This window comes from Macaca mulatta, chromosome 6, assembly GCF_049350105.2.
Source record: "Macaca mulatta isolate MMU2019108-1 chromosome 6, T2T-MMU8v2.0, whole genome shotgun sequence".
Taxonomy (NCBI): Eukaryota; Metazoa; Chordata; class Mammalia; order Primates; family Cercopithecidae; genus Macaca; species Macaca mulatta.
The window spans coordinates 81,845,988-81,861,678 of NC_133411.1; the positions used below are offsets into that span (position 1 = coordinate 81,845,988).

General features: G+C 36.1%; 1 protein-coding gene across 10 annotated transcripts in view; it reads right to left on the bottom strand.

Moving 5' to 3' along the window:
• The window catches only part of CERT1 (ceramide transporter 1), a 148,354-nt gene that overhangs the window by 79,433 nt on the left and 53,230 nt on the right, over positions 1-15,691 (bottom strand). For all 10 annotated transcript variants that reach the window (XM_078004888.1, XM_015140287.2, XM_078004890.1 and 7 more), the window contains exon 3: positions 11,445-11,561. In XM_078004888.1, the coding sequence (XP_077861014.1) occupies positions 11,445-11,561 (117 nt within the window). The remainder of the gene's footprint in view (positions 1-11,444; positions 11,562-15,691) is intronic.

Here is a 15,691-nt window from a genome sequence, read left to right on the forward strand (position 1 = left end):
GCTCACTGTAGCCTCAAACTCCAGGCTCAAATGATCCTCCTGACTCAGGTTGCCCAGTAGATGGGACTACAGGCATGTGCCACCATGCCCAGCTTGTATTTTCTTACTTTATAATTAACAAATATTACTTTAAAAAACCATGGTTGGTCGGGCGCGGTGGCTCACGCCTGTAATTCCAGCACTTTGGGAGGCCGAGGCGGGTGGATCACGAGGTCAGGAGATCGAGACCATCCTGGCTAACACGGTGAAACCCCGTCTCTACTAAAAAATACAAAAAATTAGCCGGGCGCGGTGGCGAGCGCCTGTAGTCCCAGCTGCTCGGGAGGCTGAGGCAGGAGAATGGCATGAATCCGGGAGGCGGAGCTTGCAGTGAGCCAAGATCACACCACTGAACTCCAGTCTGGACCACAGAGCCAGACTCCGTCTCAAAAAACAAACAAAAAAACAAACAAAAAAAAAACCATGGTTGAGGAGTCAATAACATTTATGTAATACAACAATTTGCAGAAATAGTTTTAAGACTTGATAAGCATTGTTAGAGCTAACTGTATGAGTATTTTAGGTTGCTGCTCTTGAAATAATAATGTTACCACATACCAATCAATAATCAATGTTCTCATAATCCATTCAATTTCATTTTTTATGTAAAATGGGGGCTTCTGGGAGAATTAAATAACACATTAAAGTGCTGAATTATTCTTCCTATCCCTCTATAGATTAGAGGAGTACTATTAAGAAGAACAAGGGGCTAAGAACTGAACAGTAATATAAGCATTCCTATATTAATCATTATTTGCCTATGAAGTACATGGAGTTCCCGTGTGACTGAACTGTTTTCAGCTAGGGTAATATTTTAACCTATGGGATACTAATTTACTTTGCTATCTATTTTTTATTATTCCTACCCCAATGTTGTTTTTCATTCTCAGTACCAGACAAGGTGAGAATATGTACCAAGCAATAAAGATAATATAATACTTTTATTAAAAAGATTTATTTGATGAAAAAGAGCAGTTCTATGTAGAATTTAGGAAACATTTTCTCCCAGCTAATGTCCTAATACTCAGCAAGTAAAACTGGAAAACAGTTTATATTGCTGTCAATATGTATAAGCCATGTCTCCCACCATTACTTTTCCATATTAAATATAGAAAAAAGCAGAATCCCATGTGTCCCAGTGACTGTCAGAAATCTTCCCTCTTCATTAAATAAAAATTTAAATACCACATTAGGGCATTGTACAGAAATAACTTCTGCAGTATATAATCTCATTTTCTTTAATATCTTCTGTAAGAATTATATGGAACAGTTATTCGACTCTAGATTAACTTTTTTTTATAACTTGTTACCTAAATAAATATTTCACAAATTACAGATGAAAAAAGGATAGAGAATTAAGCTGAAAATCTAGTAACAGTAACCTAAATTGTTAGTGGTAAACATGTAGTAAACATTATAAAAACTTGAAAATCTGGTAAACTCTATGCAAAATTATAAAATGCATTTTCAGGACATTATACTTGCATAACTGCCAATCCTACCCCTTCCTTTAAACTTTCTTTAACAACAAATAATTAACAAATTCATAGTAATGTGGTGTGAAATGCAAGTAGACTTTTTTTTTTCTTTTTACTTTGGGACATACTAAGAGATTAAGGCAGTTAGGGGTTGAAATCAAAAGACAGAAAAATGACAAACCGAGGAAACAGAAACTAAGAATAGGATAGGAGAGCAAAAGTTATGAATAAACAGGAATTTCAAAAAGGAGAAAAGAAATAATAGGATGAAACAGATATATTAACTGTAGCTGAGGGCATGTGATTGGAGTTTTGTTAACAATAAGAGCACTTGGGTTAAGTACACAATTCCACCTTTCCTTGCAGGTAGCGTATTCTAAATTTTCTTGGTTGCTGGGAATTTTCCCATTTCTCAAGGGAATACAGGCTGGCCTCCAGTCCCTATAACCTAAACAGCTTAATTAAAATGAATGGACCTATGACATCAATACTTGTGAGAGCTTCAAATTTTCAATATGCATCTGAGGCAGAGGGGATATCTATGCTCAGCTGTAGTAGATATTGAAAAATGGTTTTCCAAGTGTGTGCACAATTTACAACTTACATCAGCAATGTATGAGATTACTTGTTGCTCCATGTCCTCACCAACACTTGGTGTTTTTTTTTTCTTTTTTTTTTTTTTTAAAGCCATTCTGGTGGGTATATGGTGGTATCTCACTGAGGTTTAAATTTGCACTTCTCTGATGATTAATAGCATGAAGTACCTTTATTTATGTTTATTACCCATCTGAGCATCCTACTATGAAGTAGCAGTCAAATCTTCTGGCTTTTTCCCCCTTAATTGAACTTCCTAAACTTTTTGTATTGATTTGTAACAATCTCCCTGTCTTTTTGACATAGTATCTCGTTAAATTACATCTCTTCGATTGGTTATATTAGTTAATACGATTAGCTATCTAAATATCTTCTTCCTTCACTATTCAATGTACAATCTTCCCAATCCTTTTACCATCTTGGTAAAAGTTAAGCACCTTCTCAGACAGAAGAATCCACCTGAAAAATCACTGACCTTTCCTCTCTCTCCAAGATTTATTTTTTGAAGTATTTAGGTGTAAACCAAAAATGAAATTCTAGGCGCCCCACCAACTGGCTGAATGTACCCTCCTCCTGGCCAAGGGGACCCAACTAAACCTGAAAAACTAGTTCAGACCATGACTGGAAGAGAGGTGGGTCAGGCATGCCTCATTATACTATCCTCCCTTGGGAGTTCAGGCACAGAGCTGACCAGCATAACATTAAAATAGAGATTCTAAGACTAACAGAACAGACTCTACAGCAAGAAGATACCAAATTCCAGCCTGACTCTAGTATAGTATAGTAGGGCCCTGAAAGAAACCAAAGTATTTTACACCAAAACATATTTCTTTGACATATTTTGAAATGGCCCCGCAAAACTGTCTCTTATAGGGGAAACTTACTTCCTATAGAGAATAGAGAGCCTTTCCCTATCCAGGTCTTTTTCTGATCCTGAAGAGACTGAGTTTAGAACATTTTCAGGATCTGTATAGGAAAGGTTTGCCTTCTACTGCCTCTGGTGGGGCAGCCACCCATGAGACTTCATTTACCTAAGAAGTAACCCTGGTCTCCACAATCCCTTATCTTAACCCAACCACTTCTTTCTATTGATTCTAAGCCTTTAGATAATAACTCAACAAACTGCCAATCAGAAAATCTTTGAATCTCCCAATGACCTTGTAAGCTTCCCACCCCTTCCAAGTTTTCCTGCTTTTCTGGACTGAACTAACGTATGCCTCACATGTACTGTTGATGTTTTATGTCTCCTAAAACATAACCCAAGCTGTAACCCAACAACTTTGGGCACATGTTCTCAGGACCTCCTAGGGCTGTGTCATGGGTCATGATCCATAACCTTGACAAAATAAACTTCTAACGTCTCAGATACCAGTTTTCAAATACTGCAGGCAGGAAAAAATGACAAATACGAAGTTACTTATAAACGCTTGACAACTGAATTATTTTTATTCCAGAAGACTATAAAAACTAAAGGGGGCTGGTTGGTATCTTGTTTTCCTCTTTGATTTCACCAACCTCAAAAATGCTGGTAGTTTGATACTACCCACATTGCGGTGTTTTAAAAAAATTTACTAATGGTGTGTGGATTACTGCATGCAATTTGGCAGTTAATTCCCATTACTAGGAACCAAATTCTTGATTTTAATGACTGAAACATCCAGAGACAACATGAAGTTTCTTTGCTGGTTAATAAAAGTCAGTTGTGATTCTATGTACTTATTTTTCTACAACTTGAGAAAATGGCAGAGCCCTGACTACTGTGAGAACTATATATTCGTCCTTCCCTCAAAATTTAAAACTCTTGAATGTAAAGAGGAAGTAAAATTTGATCCTCTGTCATCATCATATGATGCAAATAGGTAAATGAAGACTTGGTTCTAATACACTCATGAAATTACTTATATGAAGTAAACACTCAAAATAATAAGTTATATTTGCATTCTTAAACACTTCCCAGTTAAATCATATTCAAATGTGAAGCTAAGTTTTATATAATTTATAAAGCAGATGAGTATAGAAAGGGTATCTGTTAAAATCTAATACTGATTTAAAATGGCACACACCAACAGTACGACTTTATATAACCTTGTTATTTAAAAACTACTAAGAGTTAATAATTCTGCCATCTAGCTATTTTAGAAGTTTCCTAAGATTATGTCAAATTTAAGACAAAAAAATGAAAGTGTCAACTAAGTAGAAATTGCTCCTAAAATTAGAAAAAAAAAAAAGCAGCAAATCAAACTTACTCTGACAGAGCACAGGGGAAATATTTCATTATGGTAAAAGCAACAAAATTTTTAAAAGATCTCTAAAGTAGGTCTTGAGCTTCACTTAGATGGCTCAATAATGGGTTTCTCTTGGTAAAAGACTTTTTTCACACTTCATTTTATTTCAAGTAAAATATATGTTCCCTTCAAAAAGTGTTTTCCATATAATTTTCTCAAAAAGAAATCTCTGAGCTTCTCAGGTTGTGAATGAACCTTTCAAAGTTCATTGATGCTTCACACATGAATTCGGCCTTCTAAAAGGGTAACAACAATTCCACAAATATTAAATGACAAGACAATTGCCTCTAGATTCCCACTACAGAAAATCAACATCTCCAAAAATTACCATTTGGATTCTTCCTCCCTAATTTTATATTTTCATATGAATCTTTGTGTCATGGATAATTTCCACAATGTGAGGAAAGTCTGTGTGGCCCACAGGCACCAACATTTTAGGATCTACTAAGGTAGATCCTAAATCTTACGGACATAAGAATGTCATATGATTACCATAAACTCTGTCAGAGGCAAGAAACTTAACTTTTTCAAGATGATTTTTAAATCTGCTAGTGTCAGGAAAGCCTTCTTGGTAGTTTAAGGGATTTGAGGGGTTGAAGTGGGGGAGTACATTTTTTTCATAGTAAGCAGAAACTTTGTTTAATCAAAATCACATGTATTCTAGTTGTAGAAGATTCTGAAAATAATCCTATAATTAAAAAAATATCAAAAGATGGTTTATTATTTATCTTTGATAAATTATATAGAAAATGCTCACAGAGCCCTTTGACAATAGGCACCTCTTTACTACAAAAATGTTAGCTTAACTTTATACAATCTTAACTTTAATTCATACAGCTTTCAGTTTTTTTAAAGAACTTTTACAAACACTATCTCATCTGAACTCAAGATAGCATGAAAGATGGCTAAGATATTTAAAACAAAACCCTATCTTTAAAAATAATTTAGTGTTGTCTCAAAATCATAAGGAGAAATGCAGAATATTAATGGACTCCACAGAATAAAGCCAGCATATTATTCCTAAATAAAATTACTGGTCTGGTATACATATGTCCTTTTCTATGTTATAAATTGAAATAGAATTTTTGAATTTAAGAATGACTTGGGAATAACTTTTTTTCTGCAGGGGCTGCTGTATAACGTCACATTGAATTACGTGATTTCTAATACATTGCGAATATTTAAATCATACAGTCATTTCGTTAAAACTTTTCTTGTAGTGAGCAAGCCATTCTAGAATGGATACCAAGGAGGTCAAAACAGTAAAGCTAGACAGAAAGTATTCTGTTAGTAATCACTGTAATACAAACCATGAGGATTTTAAGGGTAAAAAGCCTTCAAATATCACAAATTTCTCCCATAAAATCTGTTTTACAATACTGTAAATTATTTCAAATAAAAAATTTGCATGCCCAATGCTTTGCTGATTCCTACAAAGAAGTTTAATTAGAATATGTCTGAGTCTTCAAGAAGTTATGGTCTAAATAATATAGTTGTGAGGAACAAACAGAAAATATGAGAATATCGTGATTCAAGAAGCCCATGATTTATGTCAACAAATCATAATTCACAGAAATACATACTTAAAGCACAGAATTGCGTGCTGGTCAAAAGCCCTGGTTCTGGGTCAGAAAAGACCTAGGTCTGAATGCTGGCTTCCTCACTAACTAGTTGATTGACCTTGGACAAATTACTTCACCTCTCTATGCTCCAATTTCCTAATCTGTAAAAACAGGATAATAATGCTAATCTCATAAAAGTGAGGAAAAAAATGAGATAATATATATAAAAGAGTTTATTATATTAGGCATACATAAATCCTCAAAAATGTTAGCTATCTTCATCACCATTACTATTGTTTAGAAGTCTTGTAAAATAAAACTCATTTTGCTTGCACACGTGTATGTATGAGAAAGCGAGCGAGCAAGTGGAGGGTGCGTGAATGTGCATGGGTGTAATAGATCAATACAAAGAATTTATCATCAGCGTAAGGGTCTCCTGGGAAGGAAGGAAAAGAAACCCCCAACCTCTTCCTCCAGATGTTGAAAATAACTGAAATGTTCCAGGTAAGCCCTAACAAAAGGCCAACAAGAAAAGGTATTAAAAGCCCATCCAATGGCATCAGAACAGAAAAGTACAGGTCTACTAATAGCAAGTGGTGCACTGATGAAGTAACTGTGAAATGAACTGAATAAACTGGCTAACCACTAAGTATAATACTCTTGGTTTATCATGGATAGGTTATTTTGTTTGCTTATTTTTGTCGGGGGTGCTGAGGGTATGGTAACGCATACCGTAAACTATCATTTTTTCCTCCTCTAAATAACTTACCAAGGCCATTCAGCTAGTATTAGGTTGGTGCTAATGTAATTGCAGGTTTTGCATTGTTGAAATTTGCTGTTTGATACTGGATTACATTCTTAAATAAATGTGGTTATATTATACATTATTTTAATGTGCATTTCTTGCTTTATGTTTTTTGCTAATGTTATTACTTGCTGTTTATATCTATTTTAGACTATGAAAATTGATGTTAGACAAAAAGCAAATAAAGCAAATTCAAATGATTTTCTTATTTGAGTGCAAAATGGGTCATAAGGCAGCGGAGACAACTTGCAACATCAACAACGCATTTGGCCCAGGAACTGCTAACGAACGTACAGGGCAGTGGTGTTTCAAGAAATATGCAAAGGAGATGAGAGCCTTCAAGATGAGGAGCGTAGTAGCTGGCCATCAGAAGTTGACAACGACCAACTAAGACCAATGATGGAAGCTGATCCTCTTACAACTACACAAGAAGTTGCCGAAGAACTCAATGTCGACCATTCTACAGTTGTTTGGGATTTGAAGCTAATTGGAAAGGTGAAAAAACTCGATTAAGTGGGTGCCTCATGAGCTGAGTGAAAATTTAAAAAATCACAGTTTTGAAGTGTCATCTTCTCTTATTCTACGCAACAATAAAGAACCACTTCTCGATCAGATTGTGACATGTGACGAAAGTGGATTTTATACAGTAACTGGTGACCACTAGCTTAGTGGCTGGACCAAGAAGTTCCAAAGCACTTCCCAGAGCCAAACTTGCACCAAAAAAAGGTGCCAGTCTGATCCACTACAGCTTTCTGAATCCCGGTGAAACTACTCCATCTGAAAAGTATGCTCAGCAAATAGATGAGATGCACAGAAAACTGCAATGCCTACAGCCAGCACTGGTCAATAGAAAGGGCCCAATTCTTCTTCCCAATGTCTGACTGTACGTTGCACAACCAATGTTTCAAAAGTTGAACAAACTGGGCTACAAAGTTTTGCCTCATCCGCAATATTCACCTGACCTCTTGCCAACTGACTACCACTTCTTCAAGCAACTTGACAACTTTTTGCAGGGAAAATGCTTCCACAACCAGCAGGATGCAGAAAATGCTTTCCAAGTGTTTGAGAATCCCAAAGCACAGATTTTTATGCTACAGGAATAAACAAACTTATTTCTTATTGGCAAAAATGTGTTGATTGTAATGGTTCCTATTTTGATTAATAGAGATGTGTTTTAGCCTAGTTAAAATGATTTAAAAATCATGGTCCAAAACCACAGTTACTTTTGCACTAATCTAATATACAGTAGTGCCAGGATTCAAATCCACATTTGCCAGACTCCAGAATCCAGTACTGAAACAGTTACCAATATAATACACTGTCCTGTTTGACAATCCATAGGCAAAAAGAAAAATGAGCTTATATTTATCTTGCATAGGTATAGCAGAACTCAGATTATACACCATAATTTGCAGGAGGTGAACTCATGGGAATTGTTCATAAAAAATCAGTTTATTAATGGTAACAGATAGACAAGTGAATTAACACAAAATCAAATACTCAGAAATCATGAACTAAAAGACAGTACAGTCTCAGGCAAATTCCTTAATTTTAATGTAAACTTGTTTCCTCATCTGCAAAATAATACTCTATTTTTCAGGATAGCAGGGAGAAAATAAAACACACAAAGCACTGAATACAATGATTACTACTTGGTGATTCTCAGTAAGGGGTAGCTCCTATCATTATCATCATTATGCCTGTACAGTTTTATATAGAGTATCAAGACAGTAATGCATACTTAAATAGTAAAATTACTAAACTTAGCTTCTACAGTCAATATTCCTTAATGATACTGAAGAATGAATCAAGAAACATCTCACTAGCCCTGGTCTATGGGGGAAAAAAAACAATGATAACATTTGAAATTTCTCCCTCTTACATATTAAATGACTCAATAATTTACTTTTAGAATTCATATTCTAAATATGAATTCACTTAAATATTCACTAATAGGCTGCTCAGTTGGCATACATCACATATTTTACTTCAGTACATTAAATAATATTAACAACAATTAACAAAGATTTCTCCTTGTCTACGAATAAACTATCTTTAAAAATAAGAAAGGGTGGCTGTGTGCAAGGCTGACACCTGTAATCCCAGCATTTTGGGAAGCTGACGCGGGCAGAACACTTGAGTTCAGGGGTTCAAGATCAGCCTGGGCAACATGGCAAAACTCTTGTCTCTACTGAAAATACAAAAAATTAATTAGCCAGGCATGGTGGTGCATGCCTGTAGTCCCAGCTATTTGGGAGGCTAAGGTGAGAGGATCATTTGAGCCCAGGAGGCAGAGGCTGAAGTGAACCGAGATCACACTCCATGCTGGGTGACGGAGTGACCTCATCTCAAAAAAAAAAAAAAAAGAATGAAACGGCAAGCTTGTACAAGGCATCACAACCCTGCAGTTGAGTATTTTTTTCAAGAACTAAAAATCACTCGAAAATTGTTATCTCAGCTTAAATCCCACTGTTCTGAGAGAGACCCAAAGATTAAATCTATCCATTGTTCAAAGATGTAAAGAAATCAACAGTAGAGGAGAAATATATGCTTCATGCATTAATCTTCACTAAAGGAAGAAAACACAAAACAGGAACCTTGCAAAGGAACTGTCATTGGACTTAACAGAGAAAAGTGAGCAAAATAAAATATGTTTAATTAAAACAGAAAAAAACTTGCCCTGTAATAAAAATCAACTGATTAAGCCCTTAAAGGTCATCTCCATTAAAAATATAGAAATTAATTCTACTTAATAACATCTTTAATCACTAGTGAGATGGCTGGCCTTGATTAAATAACATGAAACAGGATGTTCTCCTTATATGCACATTTAGCTTCTCTCACCTAATGTAAAACTCTTCATCCAGAAACAAGATGGTATAATTTAGTGAATTTAGTTGGGACTCCAAATCTCTTGCTTTTCCTATATGCCATAAATGGGCAAATATATCAGTCATTCTGGTAAGAAACTTTGCATATTATCTCATTTATGTCTTACTACAACTTTGAGAAGTACCAACATTGACAGCTGAGAATAAACACTAAGAAGAGGTTAATTACCATGGCCAAGCTCACACATGTCATACATGGCAGAGGCTGTATGTATGGCCTGGCTCCAGAGCATTGAGATTTTTTGAATACTAGCTCATTTCTCTTTTAAATAATAGAAAAACAATAATTTTTTTCCACATTTAGACTTTTCTGAAGTAACATTACCAAGATAACTAAGACTTAGAAAATGTTTTAAAAACTTAACACTAAAGTTTAAATATATAGCCCTAAAGCTAAAACAAAAAAAGACAGGTAACAGTCAATTTTATTTAGGCTGGTAGAAATCTTAATAAACCAAGAAAGAAAAGCTAATACGATTGGATAAAGAAGTATGCAATCTCAGGTGAGACTGGTTTTTCTTGGGTGTATGGGTGTAGGGGTGTGTGTGTGTGTGTGTGTGTGTGTTGTGTTTTGCGCTTGTTAAAAATAACCAAAACAGTACCAGAGATTTCACAATCGCATACTTCTTTATCAATTGTGTTAGTTTTTCTTTTTCAGGCCAGACTGGTTTTTCTTGGGTGTATGGGTGTAGGGGTGTGTGTGTGTGTGTTTTGTGCCTGTTAAAAATAACCAAAACAGTTGTAGTGTTTCAACTACAACTCTGTGAAACTCAAACGAACAAGTACAGGCAAGTATGTAAACAAGCAAAACTTCTCTAAAGTCATACTCAAGAATGACATGGTGGATTTAGAACTTTCTCTGTTCTTTGTTTTATCATGGTATTACTGAATTAGCTAATAATACATATTTATTAATGTATTTCTTCAGTCTACTTAATATTTATTAACAAAAGTCAAAAACAAGCTTTAAATTATATGAATGTACCTTATATATTTATATAATAATACTTTCTACAGGTTTATCATTAGATAGCCTCACATTTACAAAGAATAACCGATTTACAAATGTTCATACTAAGAATTTACCCAAAGAGTTATAACAAAAATAAACATTGAAGCTTTTACAAGTTAGGGTTTTACAATCCAATGTTATTTCAAAAATCCTTTTCTTTAGATCATAAAAAAGGTATTTATTATGAAGCAAATCATAAATAAAAAATCGAAATATGTTTTATGAAAAAGAGCATATTTTTGTTTTAGTTAACAATGAACAATATTTTATCTTTTCTTTTTTTGAGACGGAGTCTTGCTCTGTCGCCCAGGCTGGAGTGCAGTAGTGCAATCTCGGCTCACTGAAACCTCCGCCTCCCAAATTCAAGCAATTCTACTGCCTCAGCCTCCTGAGTAGGTGGGATTACTGGTGCTCACCACTAAGCACAGCTAATTTTTGTATTTTTAGTAGAAAGGGGGTTTCACCATGTTGGCCAGGCTGGTCTTGAACTCCTGACCTCAGTTGATCCACCTGCCCTGGCCTCCCAAAGTGCTGGGAACACAGGCGTGAGCCACCACGCCCAGTCAAATAATATTTATCATAGTAAATACCCTTAGTACAACTAAAGCGTTAAAAATAAAATTATTTCAAAAATTTACATATGAACTGCTTTAATCTTTACCACTCAAGTAATGTTCAATGTTTCAGTAACTAATGTCACATGTCAATATTTTTTTAAGGCACTGTCAACAATCTCTTACCTAGTCCTCCATGGACAGGTAAACATCAGGGATCTTACCTTGTGCTGTTCAATGGCATCTATCCATTGCTGTCTATGATCTGGATCCTGAGCACGAAGATACCAAACACTATCATTTACACTAATATCAAATCGACATTCATCAAAATCATGAGGCTGTGGAGAAAAAGTAGAAAATGAAAAGCAAAGCTAATTATATCCTTAGACGTGTTATACCCCAAAGCCAAAACATGAACATACTCATTCTGTGGTGGGAGACTTGTTACTTTTTATTTTTCTATTCAAATAACTTATCTGAAGATGTCTCAGATAAGAATGTACAAAGGCACAGTTACCAAAAGCCATTTTTCACTCACTACTCTTACAAAAGAGTTGTCACATATGCTACAAACATCTACTTCTAAAATACAGCTAATATTTTCATCAAATGCTTTGAGTTAACTAGTGAGAACACCATGAAAAGGATAACTTTTTATTTACTTTTGAGGTGAGGGTCTTGCTCTATTGCCCACATTGGAGTGCAATGGCAGGAACAAAGGCTCACTCCAGCCTCAAACTCTGGGGCTCAGGTGATCCTCACGCTTCCCAACTGGGACTGTTGGCACACACCACCATGTCCTGCTAAATTTTTAAAATTTTTTAAAGATGGAGCCTTGCTGGCCAGGTGTGGTGGCTCACACATGTAATCCCAGCACTTTGGGAGGCCAAGGCAGGTGGATCACGAGGTCAGGATTCACGACCAGCCCAGCCAAGATGGTGAAACCCTGTCTCTATTAAAAATACAAAAATTAGCTGGGCATGGTGATGGGTGTCTGTAATCCCATCTGCTTGGGAGGCTGAGGCAGAGAATTGCTTAAACCCGGGAGGCTGAGGTTTCAGTAAGCCAAGATTGCGCCGCTCTCCAGCCCAGGTGACAGAGCGAGACCTATGTCTCAAAAAAAAAAAAGAAAAAAAGGAAAAAAAATGGAGCCTTGCTATGTTGTCCAGGCTGGTCTCAAACTCCTGGCCTCAAACAATCCCACCTTGGCCTCTCATGTTGCTGCAGTTACAGGCACGAGCTACTGTGCCGAGCTAAAAGCAGAATTTTTTTTAAGGCCAAAATAAGTTTTAGAATATAGATTTACTACTTTTTTCTTACTTCATTATTCAAGAGTAAATGCCCATTAATAATTTTATTTCATTATTCTTGATATCTTATTTATCAAATCTTATGAAATTTAACAAAGCAAGATAAAAATAATGTTAACATTTCCCTTTAAGTATCTAAAATTAACTTCCAGGCTTTTACATGTCTTTGATAGTAACAACCAAGAGCACTTCCAGCTAAAGGAAAAAATAAAATGAATATTACATAAGATCTATGTGAGCTATCTACAGAATACTCTGCACCAAAGGTGTAAACATTTAGTGAAAATGTCAACTTTTTGATTCAGTGCTCTTGACTCTTAAGAATATATAAAATGAGTGTTTTACATCCTTGTTTTTAATCTCAACAAATGAATTAAAATATGACAGGAATACATCACATTTACCACCTCTTTTTCCATCAGATACCGTAGAGAGAGACAATCAATATCCTCTCCTGAAAGATTCTTAACCTTGGAGGGAAAAGAATCCGCTCTGGGCAACACAACAGTGAACTTATTTGCTCAACAGAATTTACATCTTGTACTTCTTCCAGTGTTTATTGTTTATTCTCTCCCTCCCTTAACAACATCCACTTTTTATCTCGTCAGTTTATTTAGCAAAAACAATATAAACTAACTCTACCATTTTCTTTAGGCTATGAAACAACTTCTCTTTTAAGATTAAGATAAGAAATCATGGTTCTGACTGATTAAAGGATTCAAGTTAAATTTCCTGAATCAGTATGTGCTAGACAATAATAAGACTATAGTGAGAAGTAGAGTGCGCTAGAAAGAAGCAAAAGGGAAAAACAATGCATATCCTGCTTCAGTAATTATAAATACAGAAAGACATAAGCAATAACGAGCAACATTCATAAATAATGATCATAAATTTAACTTAATTCTAAATATCCGGGCATCTTAAGAATCAAGTCTAATTATTGAGAATAGCATCTTGGAGGAAACGAAACATATGCTGTGTAAAGCAGGAGTCCTCAAACTCTGGGTCACAAACCAGTACCAGTCCATGGACTGTTGGTAACTGGGCCACACAGCAGGAGGTAAGCAGCAGGCAAGCAAGCATTACCACCTGAGCTCTGCCTCCTGTCAGATCAGCAGCAGCATTAGATCCTCATAGGAGCATGAACCCTACAATGAACTGTGCATACAAAGGATCTAGGTTGCTTGCTTGCTCCTTATGAGAATCTAACGGCTGATGATCTGAGGTGGAAGAGTTTCATTCCAAAACCATCCCCACTTCCACGAAACTGGTCCCTGGTGCCAAAAAGATTGGGAAATGCTGATCTAAAGAACCAAATAAAGAAAGTAAAGCAGATGATCTGTCTCTTGCTATAAGTAGCACAGGAGTTTTAAACTTTTACTCCATGATCATTCCCATTATATTTCCAGCCAGTATTTCTCAAAATGTTTCACATTTTGTACTGTTAAATATCCTTATTAAAGCTTTAGAAAAATAAAAGAACATACAGCTCACAATTCACCATTTTCTCTGGCAAACACCTTCCTATGCAGACAAGGGAGCCATTTCTACCATCAATGATCTGAAGCATAGGTGGCACAGAAGAGAAAAGCATGAATTGTAAGTGGTGTAGAAAGTCTGTGAATAACACAGTAGTTTTACATCTCAACAAAGTGGAAAAAAAACGAGAGAAGAGTCTGCAGGGCAAAGGAAATGACAGATTTGGTTAAGAGGATGTGTTACGCAATAAAGCTCACATCACTGTATTACACACACGTATGTGCCCCAAACTTATAACAGATTGTTTCATTCAATAACCAATCCTATCTTTATTAAAAATTTTGATATTCTGCTCATTACACAGTAATTTAGTCCTTTAAAAAATATTGCAATAAAATATTTATCTTGATTATTGAGCTTTTTCTTGCTTCCTTAAATTTTGTGATTGAGGTAAGTCCCTCACTGGTCTTATCCTCCTTGCCTTGGTGCTGACAGGTAATTATCAGAAAGAAACAAATGTAGGATAGAGGCCAAAATTAGACGGAACACAATGAGAGGTGATAAATATAAGATATGACCTAAGGCAGAATCCACAAACTTTTTGGCCTCAGGGATCGGCTTCATGGAAGACAGTTTTTCCACAGACAGGTTGCGGGGAATGGTTTCGGGATGAAACTGTTCCACCTTGATCATCAGGCATTAGATTCTCATAAGGAGTGTGCGACCTAGATCCCTTGCATACACAGTTCACGATAGGGTTCGCACTCCTATGAGTATCTAATGTTGCTGCTGATCTGACAGGAGGCAGAGTTCAGGAGGTAATGTTGGCTTGTCTGCCACTCATCTTCTGCTGTGCGGTCTGGTTCCATGGACTGGTACTGGTCTGTGGCCTGGGGTTTGGGGACCCCTCATCTAAAGGAAAAAAAGACTAAAAAGTTTAAAGAAGAACTAAGGTGACAAGTGATGAAAAGAGGGCTGACAGAGCTAAGTTAAAAAACAAAACAAAACAAAACAAAAAACAGAGTTAAAAATGGGGGAAGCAGGTTTAAAAAGTCATGGATGGCTCACGCCTGTAATCTCAGCACTTTGGGAGGCCGAGGTGGGCAGATCACGAGGTCAAGAGATCGAGACCATCTTGTACAACATGGTGAAACCCCATCTCTACTAAAAATACAAAAATTAGCCAGGCGTGGTGGCGGGCACCTGTAGTCCCAGTTACTCAGGAGGCTGAGGCAGGAGAATGGCGTGAACCCGGGAGGCGGTGCTTGCAGTGAGCCGAGATCATGCCACTTGCACTCCAGCCTGGGCGACAGAGCAAGACTGTCTCAAAAAAAAAAAAAAAAAAAGGAATGGACATGTTAAACAGATTTGAGAAAAGCACAAAATGAAAGAAATATAATAATGTAGAGTATCAAAGGAGATAAAGCAGATAAAATAACTTTAGCTGGTGTTTTCAAACATGAGAATATAACACACATAACAGAAAGACACACTATGCCCAGGAAAAAACAGACACAGAAAGATCAATGCGAATATATATTCTGTAAGGTTAATTAATTTCAAGAATAAAGGAAATGCTGTAGGACACTGTTTCTCAAGCTTTTTGCATTACCACACCCTGTACCCCAAAATTAAATACTAAGGATAAGATTTTTGTCCATTAGAATTTTGGGGGCCAT